Below are 27,217 nucleotides of genomic sequence, written 5' to 3' on the forward strand. Positions count from 1 at the left end.
TTCCTATAAAATATATTATTGGATTCTATTATTACTGATGCTTTAACAAGTAAGCAGCATTTAATGCTGTAGTTGGTAGTTGTTGAGAAATTTAACTAGTTTCTTTTACTGTTGGGTAAAAACAATGCATTATATTTTCTGAGCTGATTACATGTTATGGATGAAAATGTAACTATAGCTGTCAAATAAGCTAGTGTAGAGGTAAAAGTACAACACTTTCTTGTGAAATGTAGTGGAGTTAAAGTATAGAATGTCATAAAATAGAAATACTCAAGTATAGTACAACAAAAATGTACTATAGTACAATACTTAAGTAGATGTATTTACACACCACCACTGATCATGGGTCTGATTTGTACCATTGTTTGACACCTTACTACACAGACTAAAGAACAAGTCAAACATGAATGCACTTCAGCACTGTCCAAAGAAAATCAAATGTAACTTTTTCACAGACATTAACTGCTTTAACCTGTCATATTCAATAAAACTCATTTTTACTACATTTGAGCAATTAATGAAACTTTCACCCAACTATGTAGTATACCTGCTAGTTTGTAGCCAGGAAACGAGGAAATAAAGATATATGTTTCTGTTGCAGTCAGAGGAGTCTTGTCTTTTCTGAGGAGTCACAGTTTTTTGCATTTGTGAAAACCACACTACACACTCTGGATTTTTACCAGTACTCTGGATTACATGTTGTCTAATCAGTGTAATTAAAGTTGTGCAAATTCCTGTGTGTTAGTGGGTTTATCGAGTGGGTGTCTCCCATCGCCGGTGTTTCATTGAATTATGTCGTTGACACTTTCTGTCTGTGGGCTTTGCAGAAACTTCCCAACACGTTACACCTGCTCTTTGCATTGATCAAATCTAAACTCCACTTCATTCTGCAGTCATTTGAAATCCAGTAGAGGCGAATGGGATTTTTTTTTGTGGTGTAAACAGCTTTGAACATTTTAATAACAAAAATTCCAAATTTCTTCCCACGACTCCAATGTATTCATTTTCAAATACATCTGGTGCTCATTGCTTGTCTCTTTACAGGTTGGAAAAAACAACTAAGCCAATCAGAGTTTTAAAGAATCATTATGTCAACTTCCTGTGGTAAAACCAGAAAGACCGGGACAGAAAAATGTGACAAATGTGGATAAGATTGACGCAGCCACACTAGTTGTTGTAAGTCAATTACAGAAGTAGTGTGACAAACATTAAAGCTGCACTAATCAATATTTCCATTACCTTAACTAATTCAGTTTTGGTTTCTTTTCACAGCTTCTTTTCTAGCATCAGGAGGCAGCTGTTTTCCACAAAAACACTTTAATAACTCGCTGTACACTACCTGCCCAGCACCAAAAGTTAGCAACTAGCGAGTAAACTGAGCATGTAGCAGCTGAACATTCAGAGCTAACTAGAATTACTGCCCTGTGGTTGTTTGTCTCTGCCAACCAAGTTGCAGTTTACCTCCATGTCGATCCAGACATGTCATCACTTCATCATTAGTGATAATGAATATTATCATTAGTGATAATGAACCTTTCTTCGCTAAACCTTTAGCGAAGAAAGACAAACCTCTGGTTCATCAGTTTTATGTAAATAGACGACATGGAGTCAAACTAATAACGTCCCCTGCGCTAACTAGACGATAGAGAATGCCAAAGCCAGTGACTCTAAGTGCATTGCGACCTTCTTAGTATGTCAACGTCCAAACCAGACTGTTGTCGTGTCCGTAACTACTGCTCATCAATATGCATGTTAGTAGGCCCCATTCTTAAAACTGACTCATGTTGTTTCTTTTGGTGACGCAATCAATTTTATGGCAGTAGTGTAATAACAGCTCACACGCACACCTGAGCACATTGGAAACAAGGAGCGCCAACCGAGCGGCATTGAATGTTCGACTAATGTTTGTGTTTTGAGATCGAGCACCTGGACCCTATTGGCGTTCAGTTATGGCCAGATTTGTAGGAGGTGTTGAGTTATTTTTTGAAGCAGCTTGGTGGTGAGAGCTGCTCACTCGTGACTCAGTAGGAATGTTGAAGGCAACAGGACTGAATTCTTGAAAGATTTCTGAGAAGACAACCTGTTACCTGAACGGCACTCGGCTACTTCCACACCCTCTCCAGCCTTTCATCTCCTGGAGCATGCTGACAAGCACTGCACATCCTGTCTGCCCTTGCACACAAACAGTAAAAACACCATGAGAAGTAAACACCCACCTGAGCCAAAGGCAGACACACCCAAGATAGACCTTGTACACATTTACAGCATGCACATGCACATGCACACACACAGACACACACACACGCACACACACACTTACACTTACACGCACTCGCACGCACATGCACACACACAGACACACACACACTTACACTCGCACACACACACGCACACGCACACGCACACACACACACATGCACACGCACCCACACGCTCAGGCATAGAAACAAGCACTGACAGAGTGAAACTAAACAGACGAAAAGGCTTGTAAATACATTATTTTACGTTGACAACAAACAGTTGTGTTGATGAATTGATGAAAAATTATTTAGAACACAAATTGAATCAAGTAAAGCTAAAAACAAGATTGACTATGGGTTCTTTGACTTTTGGTTATTAACATTATCTTCTAGAAAACTATTACAGAATAACAAAAATAAAAATAACATAACTGTCTGTCCTTCTTTAAGTGGCTGTTTTCAGTTGCGTGGACAAGAGAGCCGACATTCAGCTGGCTTGGTGAACTCACATATCCCCACGCATGCACGCATGCACGCACACGCACACGCACACACACACACACACACACACACACACACACACACACACACATGCATAGACCTGGAGACACGCAGGCATAGTGGCCCAGTTTGTAAGCCCTGCCATGTGAAGCGGAGGGCTGGCTTGAGGAAGATGAGGGGTGTTATGGGACGGAAACAGCTGGTGAGAAGCCCAGAGGATATTAATCTGAGGGGGGAGACAGGATGGCAGGAGAGGCCGTCTAATAAAGCATGGTATTAGTGCTGCAAAGGTGTGTGTGTGTGTGTGTGTGTGTGTGTGTGTGTGTGTGTGTGTGTGTGTGTGTGTGTGTGTGTGTGTCTGTCTGTCTGTCTGTCTGTCTGTCTGTCTTCCTGGAGGATTACTGTTGAGCTAGAAAAAAATGTTGGGAGTCCATCTGGCTACGACCAACTTCATGCTCTAAATTTTTAAAAAGTTCCCACATCTTATAACAAATCTGGGGAAATTTTTGGCTGAGTGCTAGCTGTGAAGAAATCTGTGATCATCATCCGTTAAATCCAGCAAGGCACATCAAACTTTTAGAACCCTTCACACACAAAAAAGGGTTTTTGAAAATTAGATAAAATAAAGCAATCCAAATTTTGTCTGAGCAATTAAAGTTCTGGTTAAAAGGCAGAAGTGGGAGATGGGAGGGGAAGCTGGGCGGCATCAGTCACACAGACAGTAATGACGGCGCCACTGCTGTTTAACAATCAAAGATGGGAGGCGGGGGCTTGCAAGGAAGTCTCTCCTCGAAAAATACAGGTGTTTGCTACAATCAAAGCGCAGCTTGCAGAAATGACTGGGTTTGAAGTTGAAAGGGGAGGCAGGAGGAGAGGGGGGCCGTTGTGGTGAGTGAGTGCCTGCATGAAAAAAAGTGACTCAGAAGACAACTGTGGGCTGGTCTCTCCTCCGGGATTTTGAATAATTAACAAGGATAAGGAAGTTGACTACTAGGTGCTTACTGTTTACTTTGTTTGGATTTCTTTCTGCCTCTGGAGGGGAAGTGAGGCTTTAGCCGGCCTAACTCTCTGGAGGCTGGCGTGTTGGCAGGAGGATTTGTCTGGGACAGCGGCGTGGTTCCCGTGGGACAAGAGACAAGTCAAACCAGCCAGAGGCAGAGAATCACAACCAACTATATATGTTGATAATCTTGTATACAAAACACATGTCCTTTAAGGAAAGTCCCAAGTATACACAGAAATACAATCATACACAAACTGAGAGCTCGAGAATTCAGAATTCTGATGTCTCACGTAAACTATTTTCACCTTCAGGGGAACCAAAGCAAAAGATCCAAAAACTTGTTCCTGACTAATACAGCTACTGTAATTAAAAAAAACAATAGATACTTACAACAAATGATACAGTGTGTTTAGGGTGTGTAGGACATAGACAATGAGTTCCAAGAATAAAAAGCGTTGGACTAATCTTTAAATGGATAGTCATTTATAGCCATTATGAAACGCTTTTCATTTCTGGAAAGACGCTAATGTGTTTTCTTGCCTGAAGATTGACACCACTCTCCTGTCTGCACGTTAAAGCTATGGCCAGCAGACGGGAACAGGGGGAAACAGCTCACCTGTTTTTTTCAACTTACTTTAGATGAAACCACAGAGACTTCTGTGAGACAAAAGTATACTTTAGCTAGCTAGCGCACCCTGCGGTCCTCCGTCTTTGCGGCTGAAGCAACTGGAATCAGCTCACTAATTGTTGTCTTATTTGTGGCCTGATAAACAATACATTCATTAAATTCAGTGCTCCATATATTTTACATGCTTTTTGCTTTTTAAGGCTTTTGTCATACAGAAGTGGTTTCATCTAAAGAAGGTTGGAAAAACAATAGACGCAGTGTGACAATCTACCTATTGTACTAGCGCCTCTGAAGCCCATATCAGCCTATATCTTGTTTGTTGTATGTGCACAAAGTGTAAAAATGACACATTGTGTTACGTGCTGAACTATTTCTTGGCTGGTTGCAGTGACTTCATACTAACCCCTGTAAACCACAGATTGTAGTTTTTACACTTCATTCTTTGTATGATTTTGTTACCTTTGGTCAGATCCAGACTAGCTCTGTCCCCATTTCTAGTCTGCACGCTAAGCTAAACTAAGATAAGCTAAGCTAAGATAACTTTTTGCCATTTTTAGCGTACAAATGAGAGTAGTATCAATCTTCGGATCTAGCTCTCAGCAGGAAAGGCGTAAAGTGTAATTCCCAAAATGTTGAACTAATTTTTTTTTTTTTTTAATGAATGAGTGTAAAATGTATTTATGACCTTGCAAAGTCTACCATGTTAGAAGACAAAAAAACTCACTTGCTTTTTCAAGCATATCTCATGGTCTTCCTCAGCAGTTTAGGTTTGCTCAGTTGTGTGGAGGTAAATCAGCTGTTATTAAATTACTAAATCAGATGGGTCCTGTATTGCTGTTTTTCAATTTTACACACACGTACAAATTCACGTGGAAAAGTTACAAAATGGAAAAAAGGTGTTCTCTTGCGTTTTTTCAAATCTGTTATTGATAAACACTATTGTCTCACAGTACAATTAAAATAGTTGCTTACAGCAAGAAGAAAATAGTTAATGGTGAATTGAGCAGCAGCAATTTACAAAACCAAAAAAGAAAGAAAGAAATGAAACATTGGCCATACATTTCCACTAGCATTTCTGAATGTCTCTGTTGCTCTTGGTACAAAAGAGCGCTTAAGTCTTTATGAGGAATGCCTAACATTGTCATTATGCATGCTTTCTCATATGGCGAGAAGTAACCTGTGTGGGTGGACGGGTTTGTTTTAAAGGCAACAGCGTTAACACGTAAAGGTCAAAGGTGCTGCAGTCATATAAATAGATGATACTTCACCACATTGACATTTACATGGAGTTTTGCTGGATTGATGACTAAACTAAATACCAGTACTTCAGGAAATACTTCCTTGCAAGAGTGTTTAAAGAACCACAAACATTGTACACACAGCATAAACTTTTCTATATAAAAAGAAAGCAGTGACAGACATATCAAAAAAGGTCAAACAAGCTATCTAAACACATCTAAATCATTAGGAGAATTTGTAAGCCCCTACTTGAATTTGCACTGTAATTAAATGTTATTAAGCACACTCTTTCTGATTGTGCTGCATTGTATTCATGAGGAAATATGCTTGACTATTTAAAGATGTGTGTAAACACCATTTAGTCGTGGTGTGTGGTCTTCAATTCAGCGGCCTGATCTTCTTACAAGTACATTATACTGAAAGATATGAGACATTATACCAAGGTCATTTTGACTAAGTTTTACATGTGTCATGTTCAAATTTTCCAGTGGTCGAAGAAGTATTCAGATCTTTTACTTAAGTTAAAGTAGTGATACCATAGTGTAGAAATACTCTGTTACAAGTTAAAGTCCTACATTCAAAGTCTTACTCACTTAATCTTACTTAAGTAAAAGTACAAAAGCATTAGCATCAAAATGTTCTTAAAGTCCCAAAAGTAAAAGCATTATGTAAAATAGTCCATTTCAAAATAATATATACTATATTACTATTACATTATTATTGGTGATTTATGTGTACATTACTTTAATGTGGAAGCTGGTAAAGGAGGAGCTCATTATTATTACTATATATACTGCTGGGTATTTAAATCTATAACAATACATCATCATTTATTAGTTCTTTTATATTTATAATAATAATCTAAATCTGCAAAGCTTAGTGGCTTTTAGCTGTCAGATAAAAGCAGCGGAGTAAAAAGTGATATGTTTCTCTCTGAGATTTAGTGGAGAAGAAGTATAAAGTAGCAGTAAATGGAAATACTCAAGTGAACTACTTGTACCTCAAAATTGTACTTAGGTACAGTACTTGAGTAAATGCTCTTAGTTACTGTCCTCCACCGACATTAAAGTGTTGCTTCAGAGAAAGAGGAGCAGAGGGGGTAGGAAGTGACTTCCCGCCGGCCTGTCTGTGGTCTGTGTTTGTCAGTTGATTTGAAGCTGCTCCACCAACATGCTGTGACAGGAAAGGAATTAACTCAGCGAGGAGACAAAATAAAATAAAAAACCTTCAAAGGAAGATGATGTTAAAAAGTGTTAAAGGTGTGATGCACATTCAAAGCCACAGCAGTCCATTAAACTCTGACATATAACAAGACTTGCAAGCTGGGATAAATTCTAGATTTGGCACTTGTACTAGAAGCCTTTTGTAGTTCAATCGCCACATTAAACACCGTTCATACTAACGTGAGGTACACATGCTGTTTCTCTGAATGGTTCAGGTCGTTCACTAACTGGCGCAGTTTTCTGCAGAGTAAGAACTCCAGATTTGTGTGTTTTGGCTCGAGCCAAACCACCTCAGGAGTGTCCTCAATCAAAGGATTTCCAGGTCTTAACTACCTGATCCACAGACTGCACTCACTTCACTGACCAGGTTACTGCACCAGGGCTGTACAGTGTGGAAAAGTTCATCTTGATTCGGTACATCCCCGTAACTATCACAGTATCTCACAAGACTACGATGTACCAAATTTCTTACGTTTGTCTTAAGTTTTAGTAAGTTTAAGTTAGTATTAGTTTGTGGTTTTGAAAGAAAAGTGCTGTAGAAATAAAGTAGAATACTTTTCTGTGTGTGATTAATTTCTTAGACCAAATCTCATCTCCTCATGTCGACTAGAATTATTTATTTTGTAATCTAACTGGAAAAAGAAAGTGCTGATTCAAATGTCACTAATGTAAATGCTAAAAAGTTGCAATCACTATTTGTTTTTAATTAACTTGCCTATTAATCTTCATGTTATTTACGTATCCTGATCGAATAAAAGACTGCCCTTGAGGGGTCAACTTTCCAACTGATACACAGCAGGGGTGTTTCACATGTCACATGTCACACTGTTAGCAAAACAATTAGCAATAAAACACTATTCCATTGCAAATAAAAGTCCTGCACTGCACATTTAACTTCAGTATAGGTAAAGAAATATTAGCAACTAAAGCACTTATAACTGACAGGGGTCACTCTGCACTATGAGTGATTTTACTTTAAGTACTTTGACTGTATATATATATATATATATATATATATATATATATATATATATATATATATATATATATATATTAATGTATCATTATTATGGTGCATTTAAGTGTTAGACTAATGTTGCCGTTTGAATTACTTCACATCCTGTTGATTCTAACAATGTGTTGTATGAGCTGTTCATATATTTTGTCTGTAAAATCTTATATTGAAAAGTAACAGTAACTGTCAAATAAATGTAATGAAATAAAAAGTTTAATATTTTTCAAAATGTATAGTATAAGTATAAAGTTAAGTTACTCTTCACCTCTGATTGTTAATATTAGACTTTAATATTCTATAAATAGTGTATTATACAGAATCAAACATCTGCCTGCACTGTAGTTGGAGGAATTTTATTTTATTTTATCTTTGTTTTTACCAGGAAGTCCCATTAAGATTAAAAAAAATAAAATCTCTTTTACACGAGAGACCTGGCCATGGCAGCAACCATACAAAACCCCAACACATTCAAATACAACATATACAACATAATATACAAAACTTCCCATAAAACGGAAGAACAGCTGTTTAACAAAGTGGCCTCTCAAGACAAACAACCACGTGCATCCTTTGCCACATTATATATGATGCCCTTACAGTCACAAGTGGATATGAATGTTTTCTCATTTTGGATCATTTTGTAGATTACTCCATAACCAACGTTCATCGTAGAAAAATGCAGTTTTACCCAAATCTGTCAAAACCCGGGGTAGCCTACAATAAATCAAATGAACAAAGTGAGGAGTGAAACTTATTTAATTATATTAAATATATATATATATATTAAACCCAGACCAAACTTTACAACAACTATATGTTTGGCAGCTCTGACTCATTGATCCTCGTGTTTTCTAACGCGAGCGTGTCTTCACCTCCAGCCGAGGAGGGCGCATCTTCAAAGGGGAGCCGGCACGGCAGCAGAGGGCGGAGCCTGGAGACACTCAAGACGCGCAGCCTATCATGAAGTGTGCCACTAGTCACAGTGCTGCTTACCTGTGCGCCAAAACGCACATATTGCCTCACTTGGACCGTCTGCGATGGAGAAAATCAGATGAAATATGATGAGGATATTATTTTTCTGTGCACGTTTGTCGACGACGGGAAGAAACAGCAGAGCTGAGCTGAGACAAAGTTTCTACAACCAAGGTGCATTTATTCCTAAAGGAAAATAACAACAGCAGCAGCTCCAAGGACAAACAGGTAACTCAGGAATTTAAATATCACTGCGACCAACATACTACTTACTATGTCTGTTTACATGATCTTCGTTAACATTACATTGCTATATTAATCATGTTTTAGACTGTAGGAACTGTAAGTCCATATATGAGAAAATCAAACAAATGTCATATTGAACGCAGAAAAAATGGAAAATTAAGTTTCAATAAATAAGAACATTTAGTAGCTACAACATAGGCACTAATACTCATTTGACTTGAAGACATCAATTAAAAATAAATTTCCCACAACGAGACCTTAAGAGCTGCAATTAAACTTATATATTGTATTTTTATTTTTACAATTTAAGTTTGAATTCTTGTCCTGTGGGTTTTGATTAATGTAGTTAAAGTTTATTTGGTTAAGACATTTCCAAACATTACATTACATGTGTACATTACGAGAATAAAAAAACAAGTGTGAAGTTTCCAAGTGGAGAAGTGTGGATTATATTTAGCTGACCTGTAGATGTGGAGGGTTCATGTGTCGTTTACTCACATGCAAATACATATGCAGATTATCGGTCCTAAAATCTTAAATAATGTTTCACAAGAAAGCAATTAACACATTATGGGAATCACACATCTATATTTCAAATCAAATCTGTACATTAATGCTATTGAGTAAAATTTGCCGCCACTCGCTGTTTATTTTAGATTCTGGTCTGATGTCATTATTGCTTTTCCCCTGTAAAGTAGATTCTTATATTGTTTTCATGTTCCCTATAGGAACAATCTCCACAAACCCTGTGAAGATTTTGAATTAGGATTCGGAAACAAATTTTAAAAAGTGCACATGATAGGAATTATAATCCATTAAATGTGTTTGCACATCAGTCTGAACTGTCGGATTGGAGTTTTAATTAATTCTCTTTTTATAGAAAGGGTTTTATTTAAAATAAAAATGTCTGCGGTGATTGACCAAGTGCAAGTCTTACTAAGATATACTGTATATGCATTGGTGGAAAAAGAATTATAATAATTGACTTCAGTTAGCAGAAATACCACAAAGTAAAATACAGGTCATGTATTCAACATTTCAGTAAAAGCAGAGATTCAACTAAATGCACTCAAAGTATGAAAAATAAAAGTACCAATATGCAGAATGGCATACTAGTGTTGCGTTGTCATAGAATTGGATCATTATTAATGATGCTTTAATATGTAAGTGGTACTTTAATGTTGTATTTGGTCAAGGTGAAGCTTCGTATACGGTTGGGTAGTTTAATCTAAAACAATGCATTATTTTACACGTCCCGATTGTATGTTTTTTATGTCAAATTTTAATTGGAACTATAATTGTAAAGAAAAGTCAAAGGTACTATAATATACTTAATGTATAAAGTAGCATTACGATTAGAATGGAAATATTTAAGTAAAGTACCTAAAATGTGTACTTAAGTATATTACTTGAGTTAATGTTGTTAGTAACTCTCCACCGCTCTATATACACTACGTATCTTGACTATTCTTTTTTTTTATGGTAAATCAAATTGTAACTTCTATTCAAAGCAGAACAGGTGTTATCCTGTCTGTATGGTTGATATGTAATCTCTTTGTCCATTAAAACATTAATACTAAAACACCATAAACAAGCACAATAAATTATATTCAAATAAATTCCTGTGGCAACAGGACAGCTTTTGATTTTTTGTGGCGCATCAGACTTGATATGAAATGCACTTAATGTACAGTGGGTTGATAATGTGGCTCTGAAAACTTTGTAAATCAAATGTGAAACAGTTTTCTGGTTGCAGTGTGTCCACTCAGAAGAGAGAGAAGGAAACAAAAATGCTCTTAAAAGCTGTTGTCAAGAGAACTGCAGTATATATTGCAGTAAAATATGTAGTACCAATGCATTTTATGCAATTGTGTTTGAATAAGTGTCACACTGACACTTCTAAATCACTGAGGATGTAAATCTGTCATCCATATCTAAACTATCTAGGAACCGATTAGCAGAGATAAGCCTTTAATCTCCAGCTCTGTATCTCACTAACTTTACCTTCACTCAGGTGTGCAAATGATATTTTAATTTAATGTCCAGTCATAGCATTTTATAAATTCTAATATAAAGACCGTTGCGGGGTCAGACTTTGGGCATTATACCAGTTCTTTGTGTTTGTTTTAGTATGTGTAAAGTTTTTGTGGTGCTGTCAAGCATGTTCAGGTCGGAAGGTTTTGATTTGAACAGAAAAGTGTTTGAAGTTCATCGTGGTACACTCTGACAACTGACCCCTGCTGAATTGATGTGCTCCTTTCCATCCATCTTGTCCTCCAAGCAGGTTAAAAAACCTACTGAATCAAAACTAGTCTGATTAGAGTGTCCTAGGGACAGTCAGCGCTACTGTTTTAACTGCGTCATTCTATGTCTGGGGTGATGTAGGATAGGAGACTTGTGGATGGCAGAATGAGGATTAAAGTTGGCCTGTAAACTATTCTGGAAAATGGGTCTCAAAATGTATTAATGCAAAAGTCAGCCGATTAGCGGTCTGAAAAAAATACACCTTATTTTGGAAAAGCCTCATCATTAGCTCTCAAATCAGAACAAAAACGTGTACAGATGTTTGGTCAAACTCAGGAAAAGTGTTTTCATTTTAAAAATCAAGAGAAATGTTGGCACCCTCTCTGAGCCTCCTTCTGATGGCAGACTTGTAAATCTGGGGCTGTGCTAGGTCGGGCAGGTTTTATGACCAGAGCTCTATCATTGCTCTGTACCAGCCTCCTCCTCCGAGGCTGCCGTCCCCCATGGGGCCCCCTCATGCCAGCTGTTTCTCTCAGGAGCTCGCAGCGCTCCCAGCACTTTTGTGAACGGAGGAGGATGCTGCTGTCTTGGTTTGTTTACGGTCGTGTCAGTAAGAGCAGAGTTGCGGGGACCATTCCGCCGTGTATCTCTGTCGCATTCCCAAAAGATTACAGAGCAGAAGCTCTGGCTCCAGGTCGACATGAAATAAATCAGCTTGACCTTTAACACCAGACCTTTCATTAGGGAATTCCAAACTAATTGTTTTACGATTTCATTGCGACTAGAAAGCATCTCTAAATTTGTTTGACTGAGCTTTTGAGAACGTGTAATCCTCTTGGTTTGCCCGCATTGACTCAACAAATTGGGATCTACTGAGGGGATCCTTCACTTCACTGTCAGTCAGAGTGACACCACCCGTGTGCACACTCCACCTGCCTCGAGTGGATCTACATATGAGACAGGATGTATGTCTTCCAATGGAGCTTGACCTCTAGTTTCTGTCAGATATGGTTTCACAACAAGTGATCCAAGACTAAGATAGCAACCTCTTAAGCTTCAGCCTTCTTTACTGTTTCCTGCTGTAAAGATAATTGTAGACGTTGGAGGATGGGGGTGTGGTGGAAGTCAACAAGATTGTTTGGGGCTAGGACATGTTTGGAGCCGAGCACAGGTTTTGCAGGCCGGTAGCTTCTTGTCATAGATTTACACAGACTTTAACAAGCTTTGTGTCACCTTTTGAAATCAGAGCACCTTCTCTTGCTGACTGACGCCGTTGAGGCGTGCACAAGCGTACATATCTGGAGCGTGTTGGGGACATGATGCTGTTTCACAGCGTGTGCACATAATTATGTACATAAAGTAATTATTCTCAGGTCATTGTTGCTCTCCTATTCTCAGGCTCCTGAATGCCGTCAGTCTGCAACTGTTGATGCTTTCTGCCGCCAGTGTAAGAGGCGAGCTGTTTTTACGGGGCTCCTTTTGTAACTTGCCTGAAGGCCTGTTGTTGTAAATCATGTGTGATTCATAAAAAAACAGGTTCTCCTGTCTGCCAGGCTTCATCTCCACAAACCTCAGAGACGTACAAATAGACTTTGGCCTACAGCCATACCTCCCTGGAACTTCTTCCTTTACCAAACTGCTCTCCTGTCAACACTCCCCTTCACTCTCGTCCCTCCCCCCATCTCACCAGCATTTATTCCTCCCCCCCCCCCCCCCCCGCCTTTTTCCTCTGCACAGGGCCAATGATGTTGTTTTCTTTGCGCTTGTCTTTGACTGTCCTCCATGGGAAGTACCTGGCAGCGGATGCAAACGTGTCTGCCTGGACATGTTTGTCTCCCCCTCTCTTCTGCTTCCTCGGCCATGCAGCGTGAGAACGGCAGTATCCATGGCGATGAAGGAGGTGTGCTCAGGGTTTAAATGTTGTAGACAGGAGGATTTAGGCCTGAATGTCTGCACATCTGAAGTTCAGAAACGTTAGATCAGCAGAAGCTGAGTAATTTCAAAGTCTTTCAGACTTGAAAAAGATGACCTCAAGGCTTCAAAGTCATTGCATGTGGTTCAGTGAAGTCATAGAGGAAATGCAACAGAATGAGAAAGGTCGACTTGATACCAGATTTGAAGAGATTAACAATATGTCTGTTCTTTCTTTCTACAGGTTTTTTTGACGCATCACCATCCCACCATGTGCTAATCTTCTCAGCGTTACTCAAAACATAGTGAACAACACGTTGAGCGGCCAACCTCATCAACACTCTTGCACCTGCACCAGCTTCTCTCATGGCCCACCCTTACGAGCCTTGGTTACGGACAGCACCCCCAAGTGGCAACTCAGAAGACATGAACATCCCCTCCTGGTGGGACCTCCACAGGGACGTCCAACCAGGGAGCTGGATCGACCTGCAGACGGGGCAGGGTGTCGGCTTGCCTTCAGTAAATCCAGGGAGCTCCATGGGGTTGCAGCACTCTTTAGGGCCCTACGGCTCCGACCCGCAGCTGTGCACCCTGCCCCCAGCTCAACTCGCTCCAGGCTCACACTCATCTCACCTCTTCACCCAGGATGGCTTCAAGATGGAGCCACTGGCCCCTGAAATGCTTCAGCAAGAAGCGTACTCCCTAGAGGAACCACAGGAGAACGCTGTCTCCGCCCGCCCGAAGCCCCAGCGCCGCTCCTCCTCCAGAGGAGGTGGCCAGGCTGCGTGTCGCTGCCCTAACTGTGTGCATGCTGAACAGCTGGGCCAGAGCACTGATGACAGCAGACGGAAGCACATGCACAACTGCCACATCCCTGGCTGCGGCAAAGCTTACGCCAAGACCTCCCATCTGAAGGCTCACCTGCGATGGCACAGCGGGGACCGGCCGTTTGTCTGCAACTGGCTCTTCTGCGGCAAAAGATTTACACGCTCTGATGAACTGCAGCGCCACCTTCAGACGCACACTGGTGCTAAGAAGTTCAGCTGCGCATTATGCCCGAGAGTGTTTATGCGCAATGACCACCTGGCCAAGCACATGCGCACACACGAGTCCCCACCAGGACATGGGGAGGAGAGGATAAATGGAGACGGGAGGCTGGATAAAGGCTTCGACACACCCACACCTCCTCAGTCATCCTCAAATGTGTCTGACAACACAGAGCCTCCGCTGAAGCTGAAATGTGAGACAGACCCCTCAGTCTCTAGCGTGACAGGGCAGTCCGGCTAATTTCATCACTTTCGGAAGCATTTCTTGCAGTTAAAGGTTTCATGTTCCCTGTCTGTCATAGAGGTGTCATAGTTTTACAATAGAATAGAGAATAGAAAAAAGTTTGGACAAACTTTCCCTGATGAAAGTCGGATGGATCAGAACGTGTTTGTCTGTGGTCCTGTGAATCTATCAACTGGGCTAACTCAGTGATAATCTAAATGTTATAGCACAGAAAAAAGTAATGGGAATGATTCTGGGGATAAAACTTTCCTCTGTTCACTAAAAGGGAAAGTTGAAGCTGCAACTTGTTGCTGGACTTCCATTGCTGCTCGAGCTTCTACTACCAGTAGACCAAAGATTAACTGAAGGTGGCTTGTTAACTTGTTTACAATGAAATCAATCAAATGTGTTGGAGACATATTTGCCTCCAACACAGTTTAATACACTAATGTCAAAGGCAGCGTGCTTTTGAACGGAGAAAAGAGACAGTGATACTTTGTTTTTGTCTCAGACTGTCACCATATGTGTGTAGCCTACTGTGCAAGTTGTGATAAGACACTGGAATATAATACAGCAGGTTGGCATTTTAAAAAGATCAGGAGCCATTTGGATGGTTGAAAGTTCATGCCACAAAACTGGGTGTGTGCATGTTGGTATGTAAGTAATTAAAATGGTACAAATACTAAATGAAAGTACAACAGACAATAACTGTACTCAGCATGCTATAATGTTGATAATATAATATATAATATAATATAAAACAATGGGAATTCCATGCACTACAAAGGCATATTTACCAAATGTTGTGTGTTTTTGTTGCCACTGATGGCAAAACACTTATTGCTGAGACTGTGAACACTGGTTCAGGTTACCAGATGGAACACAATAATGCAAAGAAACAAGTGTGACAGTGATGTAAAAAAGATAAACAACTAAATTAACCTGAAAAATCCAAAGTGGTCAGAGCTGCTGAAAAAGCTGAACGTCATGATCACCAAAGCTGGACGTGGAGAGAAAATGCTGACTCTTTTTGCTACATGCTGATTACAGCGATCATATTTGGCCTAAACTCAACCCCACAGGGCGGCCTCTCGACACAACAGGCTGCTGCTGCTGAATTGAACATTAAACTAAACTGGGGAGTTTACTACAGTGGCCTTTGCAGTCACAAGATTTAAAGCTGCACTAATAAAAAAAATTGTATTAACAATGGAGCAAATTACTTCCTAGTAGTAACAATGAACTCACAGTGAAGCGCTATTGAGCACTTACTGTTAGCCAGCATGGTCTCCTAAACCAATATGTTTCCATATAACTGCTTTGTCAGTTACGTTCCATGGGAAACGTATTTTGTCCCTGATTACGTTTGTTTTTGACGTATCACAGATACGTTTGTAATCAGTCCGCTTACGTCCGCGTAATGTTGAGGTGGATCAAACACAAACTTTCACCTAGGAGATCGCTGTTCATGTCCCGTGTGAAATCTAAAGTCAATGTTGACTTTTTTTAAATGTACTTCTGCAACTTCAATGTCTTGTGACTTTGTTATGTTCTTTTTTTTTTTCAATTTACAATAATTATTATTTTTTCTTATCTGGGAGAAAATAAGTTTCCCTCAAAACGTAAATAATAATAATTTTAGTTATATGGGAACGTTATTTGGTATGAGACAGGGTTGGTTTCAGAACATTTTAGCTCACTGTTTTGTGTTTTCTGGTGCAAAACAATACTTTTCTAGTTCAGTCTCAGCGCTCTCATCAACGTCGACATCTTTATATGGTGAAGATATGTCAATGTTGTATTTACAGTTTGTTGAGCTGCCCCCAAGTGGCCAAAGAAATAATAATGACTGGTTTTCATGTCACAAAGGTGCAACAGAAAATCCTAAAAGAACGTACCGTAAATGCATGGCTCGAAAGGTTGTCCTACCAATACTATCCAGGTGTACCTCATTAAGTGGACTTAAAGTTATTCCAAATATCATCAGCTAGATAAACATTTACATGTCGGATCAAGCTGTGGTCCCTATCAGCAACAAACAGTGTGTGAAGGGCTTATCTCTCAACACATTTGATTTGTGTCTGCAGTTTTTCCATGTTCACCGACAACTCATTTAACAAAACCTTTATGAAATCTTTATTACTAATTTGACTCTGAATTAGCATGCAAAGAAAGACTGCTAGCGGTCTAGTTAATGAAATAAAATGCAGTCGAACAAAACAAGCATCAGAATTAGTTTAGGTTACTTTTTTGGAATAGGTAAGTTTCATAAGCAATAGTAAGTGATCGATACTTATGTAGCGAGCAGTGTGAGCAGCTTTACAGTTTAAACACTATTAGGATGTATGTAACTCATCACAGACATTAGGCTGAGACTTCTTTTATTAGGGAGCCTGCATTATTGGAGGCTCACGATTGCTGTATTTATGTATAGAATATAAGAAATGGAAGACTGTCCTTAAAAAATAGTCAATTATTGTGAATTGACTACTATTATTTTTCTTTTTTTGTTGATGTTATTTTTGATAGTCTTCTTTTGTGTTGGTCAGTAGAGCAAGATGGACAACTTTTATTTTAGTTGGTTGCTGTAGTAAATTTTTTTTAAAGTTTTAGTTGACTTTAATAAAATCATTTCTAAAACTTTTAATAAGTTAAGTATCATGGTGTAATAACTTGTATTTAATCTATTATTGTCCTTTAAATAAAAAACTATATTCTGTGTCCATGTTGAACCTTTATTTACCAAAAATGCGCTAATTGTTCATTATTCTGTGCAGTTTGATTTTCACTCAATAAACAGCAGACACTATTATTATTATTATTATTATTATTATTATTATTATTAGGAGTATCAGCAGCAGCATTTCAATGCCAAATTGACTTTTATAAACAGATACAAGTGATTCCGATATATATATATATATATATATATATATATATATATATATATATATATATATATATATATATATATATATATATATATATATATATATATATATATATATAGACAGGTGTGTGCCTATTCAAGTCATGACCATTCAGTTCAATGTACAGCAGCCGGACTCCAGTCAAGGTGGAGCATCATGTCAAAGATGATCAAGAGAAATGGGAGGTCCTGAGCTAAATTTCAAGTGTCATAGCAAAGTTTTGTTTTAAATACAATAATAAAATGTTCTCTAAACCTGTTACCACATTCTCATAGTGGGGTATTTAGTATAGATTTATGAGGGGGAAATTATTTTTTAACGATTTTAGCATGAGACTTCAACATAACAAAATGCGGGGGAAAAAAGTGAAGGGGTCTGAATACATTCTGAATAAATAAATAAACAAGAAATGACAGCATTTATTTTATATGTGGGTCTTTGCAGATATATTGCAGAAATGCATACATTATTCTTTTCAGCTATTTTTCTAAAAGGTATTTTATATTGAAATATTGTATACTTTCACCTCTTCTATAAATCCTTCAAATTAAAGTACAAAGGACAAACTACTCTGTGGCATATAGTAAGAATTGCTTTTTTTTTTTAAAGGATCACAAGCAGGTCATGAGCCGAAAAAGTTTGGAGACACCGACAAATACCAACAATGCATTATGAACATCACCTCCCTCATTAAAAAAGCACAGCAGAGGATGTACTTCAACCTGCCAAAGATGATGATGGTGCACTTCTACACTGCCATCATCGAGTCCATCCTCACCTCCTCCATCACCATCTGGTACGCTGCTGCCACTGACCGGGACAAGGTCAGACTGCAGCGTGTCATTCCCTCTGCGGAGAAGGTGATCAGCTGCAATCTGCCATCCCTCCAGGACCTGCACGCCTCCAGGACCCGGAAGCGTGCAGGTAAGATTGCTGCAGACCCCTCCCACCCTGGACAAAGACTTTTTGTGATCACACATCTGTTCCCTACAAACTCTACCACACACTCTGCATGTGGGAACCTTTGCACATTCCTCTGAGTATTTTGCACATTTCTGCTACTACAACACTTTTAATTCTAATTTAATTAAGATATACTGTACATACTTTTCATTACATTCTGTACATTCTTTTTTATATATTTATATTCTTCTGTATTTGCTCTTATTTTTAACTTCTCCTACTGTGTTTATGTTTGCACCATTACACACCAAAGCAAATTCCTTGTATGTGAAAACCTGCTTGGCCAAAAAACAAATTCTGATTCTGATAAAACGCTTCTGCCTTTCTTAAACAGATGTGTTCACGGCCAGGGTGCAGCCTTTAGGTGCTGTTAGAATTCAACGTTGGAAACATAATGATGATCCATGCATAAGGCATCTCTCCCAAACATAATAATAAACATGTTGTGTTTGATTATATAAAACAGTTTCTGCAACTAACAACCTCCAAATCACGGACATACACGACGGCAGAACTATAAAGTTAGGACTTTACGACGGTTACGGGAAAGCACCATAAACTGGAGCCGGAAAGGGAATGATCCAAAACAGGAAATGAACAAAACGTCACACACAAGCCTCGGTGGCTCCATTTTCTAGCGAGCGTTGAACTTTTTTTGTTCTACATTTGATAGTTTTTTAGGACAGATTTGTCTATTTCTATTTTTTGTTGGATTGAAACTACAAACTTTTCAAGATGGGGGGTGGCGATCTGGTAAGTATGAGCTATCTCATCCAGAACAGGCACTCTCTGCTTAGAGACTATTGATACCAAACTCCATTCAGAATATGAGGATTTAAAGATGCTTACTTGTTGTCTATACAGTTGTTACAACATGAGGCAATACTTACGAGGAAATGTTAGGAGCTACAGTTCGGTTCAGCAATACTCTTTAACTTTGGTTTTAGATTATTCTTATATTTTAATAGCTTTAACGTAACTGCTAGTTTTCGTTAGCTTAAGGTCAACTGACTGAGCATTGACGTTAGCTAGATGCGAGGGTCAACTGTAAAAGTTGAGATTTCTGTTAAAATATTCTGCTTCACAATAAATAATTTCCTTGCCAATTATACCCGAATATGTTACTTAGAAGATCCTTATTAATTATATGTATTTATATGTTTGCCGTAAGATTTGTACACTCCTACTGTCTACGTGAATATTTGTGGTTGAAAGGTAAACACTTTCAAGTCAAACTTTTACACTAAAGCTGGTAGTTTTCAGTCACAGCTACTAAATGTTGTAAATCTTGTCTTCTGCCAGAACTTGAAAAAGAGCTGGCATCCCCAGACTATGAAAAATATTGAGCGTGTTTGGAAAGCTGAACAGAAACATGAGGCTGAATGCAAGAAGATCGAGGAGCTCCAGAAAGAACTGAAAGACGAACGAGCCCGAGAAGAAATAACAAGATTTGCAGAGGAAGCCGGATCCCTCAAGTTAGTCCTCTGATATTATGAAAGTTGTTTTGTGGTTTAAAACTAAAAAACATTATGTTTATGTTAATTAAACAACATGTTATATCCCTTTTTATGATGACAGGAAGAAGGATGATCGGCTGGACTGGATGTACCAGGGCCCTGCTGGTCAAGTGTCCAGAGATGAGTATCTGCTGGGACGTGCCATTGACAAGCAGATCACCGACCAATACGAGGAGCCTGAGAGCGGTCCATCGGCTGAGACTGGCCTCCTGCCTGGGTCCATTTTCAACCCCACCACTCCTGCCTCCAACCTCGACCTGGCTGCCAAGATCAGGGAAGACCCCCTGTTTGAAATCAGGTTAGTGAGTCTCTTGTCATTTGTTCTGAAAATATGCTACTAGTTGCAAATTGTTTAATTCATGTTTGATTGGTTTTCCAAAGGAAACGTGAGGAAGAAAAGAAGAGAGAAGTCTTGAGTAATCCAGTGAAGATGAAGAAAATTAAAGAAATGGTAAAATGAATAATAATTCTTTGTAAATGAGGGGTTGCTTTGACATTTGACTCTTACTTTGACAATATTTTGGTTATTTAACTTTAAATAACCAACTCACTCATGTCTGACATTTACATGAGTTTTCCTTCCGCCGCACCTTTCAGTGGTGTTTCCACTAACTTTATGAGTAGAGAAGTGGTACTGTGTCAGGAGGAGGGGAAGCTTGTATTTTTATTTCTGGTAAAACATTGGTTGGTTTTCTCACAGCTGCGCCAGAATCTCGACAAGAAAGACAAGAAGAAGAAGAGGAAGAAGGACAAAAAGGAGAAGAAAGGCGACAAAGAGAGAAGAAAGGAGAAGAAGCATAAGAGAAGGAGTTCAAGTTCAAGCTCAGATGACGAAGACAAGAAAAAACACAGGTATGTATGAGAGCCGATTTCCGCCAGTAAAAGACAAAAAATAAGAATAAAACGTGGCCTTGTAATGAAAAAAAGAAAATGATCCTCTAAGTCATTATACTAACATAGTATCTGAAAATAATGACTTGGTATTGCAACATAATGAGAAACTTTGTTAAAATAATGACTTGGTTATCTTCAAATAATGAGTTAGTATCTCAAAATAATAATTTACGGAAGTTTCTCAGATACAGTACTAACTCATTATTTGTCATCACATCGGTGGAAGTAGGCTTCCCTCGGTGTGTAAAGGGATTGTTTAAGAAATAATTGGAACTATTTATGTGATTTATGTGCTCAACCAGCAAAGCACACTTATAATGCAACAAGTATCACACAGACTATATTCGATCACTTAGTGCAATTACGCAAACTGTTTTAAGTATTGTCTTTGATCTATTTTTAGGTCACATTCTCGAGATGAATCTTCAGTAGACACCAAATCTCGTTCCAATCATGTTCCAGGCTATGGCCTGCAGGTCAGTACGCAGCAAAACAGTATTTCATTATACCACTCCTATTTTCATCACACATTTACAGTTTCAATCATTAATGTCGCTCTGAATCAGAACACTGAAGTCCTAACAATGAAGTTTTCCCTCTCAGCTCCCCGCTGGCAGACATCACCAGTCCTCAGCTCCCTCCAATCACTCAGGGCGCCGTGAGAGGAGCCGCACCCGATCGCCTCACAGGAACAACCGGGAAGGTCACGTCTACTCTTCTTCTTCATACAGAGGCGACAGGAAGGTTGAGCCCAGAGCTTCCAGCCCACAGAGAGAGCGTTACCACAAACAGAGGCACCCTGTAGCCAAGTAAGACTTCGTAGAGCTCCAGAAAATGCTGCACTTCCAAATACTGATTGTTTCAGACTTGTGTGATTCAAACATTTCTAATAACTCCAGTGTTGTAAAGTCCCAAAGTCAACATTTATTGTAAAAAGAAAGATGTAATCTAAAATTCACCACATGTTTTTAATCTAACCAAATATTCTGCTTCAATCCATATTCTTTGGCATTTAGCAATTAAAAAAACAAAATTTTCACTGCACTCAAAAGACTTTTGCTCTCCAGCTTGCTGCAGAGAAGGGGAGGCATGCACTGACGAGTTATATTTATTAAAGAAAATGAATTTAATTAACTATTACTAACTCATGGAATCCAATTAATCACTTTTTTCAAATTGAGGATATTGATTTTTTAAAATACTTTTTAGGGTTGTGATACCATAAGTTATGTTGGCAGACACTCAAAGCTTTCAAAACCTCAATAAAAGCTTTAAATGTAAAAGAATGACATTCGGTACAGCCCTACCACCTAGTAATTGTATTATGCTTATTCTTACCATGCATTAGTCAGCGTAAGCATAATAAAATCCTGGGATAAGTTCCACAGAAAACTTATTTTTAAATGATCTGTATTCAGAGCACCACCCACACTGAATAGATTCCAGTAATTTCCCCATGTTTTTTCCGGTCTCACGTAGGAAGCTCTCTGCAGAAGAGCTGGAGCACAAGAGGCGGGAGATGATGGACCAGGCCAAGCAGAGGGATGAGGACAGGGAGAATAATGTGAAGAGATACAGGAGTCAAGACGAGCTGGAAAAGCAGCGGGAACAAAATGTCAAGCGTGACCGCCATGCTGGCTTCATTCAGTACGTTTCTGCAACATGGATACGAAAATAATCAGAGGCTATGGCATTATTATGTATTGTTATTGTTATTATTATTATTATTATTATTATTATTATTATTATTATTATTATTATTATTATTATTATTATTATTATTATTATGTCTAAAATCCACATTCACTGTCCTCCTGGTGTCTCATTATTTTTACATCTTTCTTGCATGCTTAAAGTTTAGCTCCATTAACACTCACCTTTCCCTCTTGCAGTAACATGAAGCTGGAGAGTGCTGCCAGCTCTTCCTTAGAGGACCGAGTGAAAAGGAATATCCACTCCATTCAGAGGACAGCAGTCTCCCTGGACAACTTCATGAAGAGATGAAAACACAACACGGTTATCATACAACTGAACTGATTGAAAAGGCTTGGCAAGAGTATGCCATCCACTCCTTTATCTGTCTCTTTAATGTGTTAAAGCAGGTGTGCATGTATTGATGCATTTAGGTTGCATTGTGTGGTGGGAGTCTGTCCTGAGTTTAAACAAGGAACCACATAACTCCCTGCCTCTCCGTGGCTTTTATTTGGAAAAGTAGTTTCCATAATGGAAACATAATTTATATTTCTGACTATAATGGCGGATCTGTTGCAGGTTACTTTCTTAAAAGCCAAAAGGTTCATGTGGTCAGAACTTATTGATATTGTTTTAGTTTTTACAGTATAACAAACCTGATTTTATCTTTTGTAATATATATGTTTGTTACTTAGTGTACTCCTGTGATAGGCAAATGGAATAAAAAAAAAAATCATATTTCCACATCCCTATTATTTGTTGTTGCTTTTTAAGATAATCTTCTGTTGTTCAGATACTGCTAGATAAAACACACGTTCAAACATGAACATGACCAAATATTCCCATCAACACCCCCTTTATCAATGGAACAGTTCCAGATCACACAAAACATCTGTTTTGTTGTCTATGCCAATATCAATGACAGACAGAGCTCAATTTAATTTACTGTTTTAAAAGTCCTCAGAAGTAGGATTTATATTGCTCAAAACAGTGTGGTGCTAATAAATGTAGGCAATGTATTCATCAATTGGCTTATTAGCTTGCTTTGAATAGGTTTCGTTGAGTTTTGTAGCCGTTGGTCAAACTATTTGAAGACAGGCCAGGACTTAATAAAAAACTTTTGACTGTCATTCATTAACATTTAGTTAACATTAGTAAAAAAAGAATACCCAACCCGTGAGGGTCACACTCAGACCTAAACTTGACAGTGACAATCCAGTTTTGTAAGCATCTTCAAAAACTGAAAGAAACCTCCCGGTTCTAATTTCACTTTAACACGCGTCGAACAAACTATGCATGCAGCATGCCTAGTTCGCCTACTACCCATATCCTCCAATTACAGCAGCGCTTTGCACAGAGTGCCGTTCATCCAGCCAATGAACTTTGCGCAAGTGGTGCCGTATGAGAATCATGTTAGTCTGATCCCTGTGTTTCTAAATCGTGTAGTCACTGTAGGAAACTACCGAGCAGTCATTCATAATAGCCGCTAAGAAGTGGAGTTTGCAAGTTCTAGCATCTAGGGATATACTACAACACATTCACGATGGTAAGAGCATCATACATTAGGTTATATGCGTATATGTGTTTTTTGGTAAAATTGTAAAATGACCTAGTAAATAAGGCTAACCGTTACAAGAGCTTGGCTAAGCTAATGTTGGTAGCTAGCTAGCACAGAGACATCTCTAGCATTCTCCCTAAAAGTAACGAAGCAGTGAGTTTCCTGTGAAAACGAATTTAACGCTCGGTTTTACAAGTTACTATAATTTCCTAAACATTACAATTTAATTAATGTTTCGGTTAATGTTCCAGTGTAATATTAGGCAGCGATAGCCACAAAGCGAAATACTTAGCTTACCTAGCTGCACATGAGCTAACGTATCTTGTACGGTGGCTTAACTGTTACAATCATTTCCTGAGTTTACATTAGGGGCACCTTGATTCAGATGTTAACTTAAACTGTTGTAGTTCCGTTTGCGATCAGGTAACGTTTGATTAACGTTAGACCTGGTCAGCTTAGTTAGCTGAAGCTTCAATTTAATAAAGCTAGCTAGTCAACAGTTAGCAATGGAATGATGTAAAGCTACTGACAGCAGAAAACAAACAGCCACAATTTTAACAACTCAACAACGACGTTTTTCACCTAAATATCATTGCATTTGGAAATATATCACGACTGGTATTTAAGACATTGGTCTACTGTTCATGTCCTACCACTACACCTTTTTTTGTTTTACTTTTTATATATTTCCTGTTTCATGTTATTTATTTGTTACATATAGGTTTACAGTATTCTTACTGATATCCCAGTCCTGTGGTTGAGGTTCTTATTACTGCCTTTTGATTCTTGCATTGTTACTCTTCATGCTTGATAATAAGTCTTCCATTTAAAAACATTTTAATTGTGGATGAATGTGCATATTATTTTCTAAATCTGATCTATAAAATACCAGACAGATGGGGGAAAAAAAAAGCTTATAAAGAGCTGGAATTGACATTTAAATTGCTTATTTTGTTTCTTGGCTAAGAAAGACTAACAATTAATAGCTTCATCAGGTTTGTTGCTAATACATGTTCTGTCAATTGACTAATCAAGTGATCTATTAATGTTTTCTGCTCTGACTAACTTACTTTTCTCCTTTTTCATCCAGTCGATTATGTCCTATAATGGAGGGGCCGTCATGGCTATGCGGGGGAAGAACTGTGTGGCCATAGCAGCAGACCGGAGATTTGGCATTCAGGCTCAAATGGTCACCACAGATTTTCAGAAGATCTTCCCCATGGGAGATAAGCTGTACATCGGGCTGGCTGGACTGGCCACTGATGTTCAGACAGTGTGAGTGTGTAATCCTCCACGGCTTTCTCTCAAAGGGGTGAAACAGTTCTTTCACCACCAGCACATGATGACTCTACAAAATGACTACTTTCAGATCCTGGAAAAAAGAAAGCCTAGAGTCTCACGTTCAATACCACCTTTTCAATATTTATCCCTAAGAACGACACGGTGTTGTAGTTGCATACTTTACTATAACTGTTTATTACTAACTATTTAGGGGAGACTGTGGTATTAGCATACCACTTATAAACATAAAAATACATATGACTTACCAAAAACATTTCCCCTGGTTTTTGTTCTTTTCTTTTTTTTTCTAAAATATACAGTTATTGCACAGTAAAAAAAAAAACCCATGTGCAATATTCACCTTTAGAAATGACTCAACCGCATGTACTTATATTATTTTTATTTAATTATTGTGCGTTCGGCACTTAACTTCATATGTTCTTTTGCTCATGTGTTCTTTGCTGTAATGAGGTTAATCTCCCTGTTGTGGGACTAATAAAGGATTTCTGAGCAATGCTGTTATTATATATATTATATTTGCATTCTCTGAATTTTAAAATAAAAATGTCTCAGGGATGATGGATGTCTTTGCTTTTGTGTGTAGATCCCAGAGGCTTAAATTCAGACTGAACCTGTATGAGCTGAAGGAGGGTCGTCAGATCAAGCCCAAGACCTTCATGAGCATGGTGTCCAACCTGTTGTATGAAAAGAGGTGAGTGTACTGAACTTCATATTGACCCATGTCCAAGTGAAAAGCTGCATACAGAAGGTCAAATAGTATCTGGTAAATATGTTCTGCTCACATTAGGTTTGGGCCGTACTACATCGAGCCTGTGATTGCCGGACTAGATCCCAAAACCTCAGAACCATTCATCTGCTCCTTGGATCTGATCGGCTGCCCCATGGTGACAGAAGACTTTGTTGTAAGCGGCACCTGCTCCGAGCAGATGTACGGCATGTGTGAATCTTTGTGGGAGCCTGACATGGTAAGTAGTGTGTGAAGTTTGAAGTTACTTTTATATTTGTAGGTTGCTTACACAGGGGACAACTGACAGATATAACACAGCCTTCAACATTTGTTATCTGGGATATCTATTGTCTGTTTGTCATTTGTACCATAGAGGCTCGTTTTAGAGACGGACCTCCTCATGTTCAGTATGTGAGGTCTACCTAGTGTTAAGTCATTCTGGCCAAAGGTGTTCTGAAGTTAGATATTTCAAGTGTTTGTTTGAGAAATGTGCTGTATTGTGCAGGAACCAGAGGACTTGTTTGAGACAATCTCCCAGGCCATGCTGAATGCAGTCGATAGAGATGCAGTGTCTGGTATGGGAGTCGTTGTACATGTCATGTAAGTACAGTGACCAAGCACAGTATGCACAGGTTGGTGATGTGGGATGACAGGTTTGCTGTGATTGACAGCCTTTTCTTTTCTCTGGCAGTGAGAAAGACAAGATCACCACACGAACCCTGAAAGCCAGGATGGACTAGAGCTTCTGTTTCTCCCAACACTTCACCACCACACACGTTTTGTATAAAAATAATAAACAATGCTTGTACTGTCTTTTTTTTTTTCTTCAATAAATGAACATAGGTTTAAACTATGAACATGACTGATGTTATTGCTGCAAGAACCTACACTACATTGCCACTATTTTTAAAATCTGTGTCGCATAATGTGTGAACTTAATTCACATGTTCACTTGACAACTGAAATTAAAATGAAAGACCCCAGTAGGGTTGTCCAACATGAAAATAGTTGAACCTTCTTACTCTGACAGCCAGCTTGGACTGTGCACCAGTTACTAAATAAAAGTGAGGTTACAGAAATGAACTCTTTCAAAGCATGTCAAACTGCATCAGACGTTGCCAAACCTGTCTTAAAAATAAGCAC

General features: G+C 38.7%; 3 protein-coding genes across 3 annotated transcripts; all 3 read left to right on the forward strand.

Annotated features, from left to right (window-relative positions):
• Nucleotides 1-8,934: 8,934 nt before the first annotated feature.
• sp6 (Sp6 transcription factor) lies at nt 8,935-14,744 on the forward strand. Its single transcript, XM_029438567.1, has 2 exons — nt 8,935-9,049; nt 13,467-14,744. Exon 2 carries the CDS (start codon nt 13,589-13,591, stop codon nt 14,507-14,509), a length of 921 nt encoding a protein of 306 aa, XP_029294427.1. The 5' UTR covers nt 8,935-9,049; nt 13,467-13,588; the 3' UTR covers nt 14,510-14,744.
• A 4,193-nt stretch (nt 14,745-18,937) lies between these two features.
• On the forward strand, nt 18,938-23,235 carry cwc25 (CWC25 spliceosome associated protein homolog). Its single transcript, XM_029431995.1, has 9 exons — nt 18,938-19,137; nt 19,687-19,859; nt 19,963-20,199; nt 20,283-20,352; nt 20,602-20,753; nt 21,199-21,271; nt 21,399-21,604; nt 22,275-22,442; nt 22,688-23,235. The coding sequence occupies exons 1-9, from the start codon at nt 19,120-19,122 to the stop codon at nt 22,797-22,799; spliced, it is 1,209 nt and encodes a 402-aa protein (XP_029287855.1). The 5' UTR covers nt 18,938-19,119; the 3' UTR covers nt 22,800-23,235.
• Nucleotides 23,236-23,875: 640 nt separating this feature from the next.
• On the forward strand, nt 23,876-26,887 carry psmb3 (proteasome 20S subunit beta 3). The gene is made up of 6 exons (XM_029434371.1): nt 23,876-24,033; nt 25,136-25,320; nt 25,931-26,038; nt 26,135-26,312; nt 26,580-26,674; nt 26,766-26,887. Exons 1-6 carry the CDS (start codon nt 24,031-24,033, stop codon nt 26,812-26,814), a joined length of 618 nt encoding a protein of 205 aa, XP_029290231.1. The 5' UTR covers nt 23,876-24,030; the 3' UTR covers nt 26,815-26,887.
• The last annotated feature ends 330 nt before the right edge of the window (nt 26,888-27,217 follow it).

Source organism: Cottoperca gobio, chromosome 1 (genome assembly GCF_900634415.1).
Source record: "Cottoperca gobio chromosome 1, fCotGob3.1, whole genome shotgun sequence".
Taxonomy (NCBI): domain Eukaryota; kingdom Metazoa; phylum Chordata; class Actinopteri; order Perciformes; family Bovichtidae; genus Cottoperca; species Cottoperca gobio.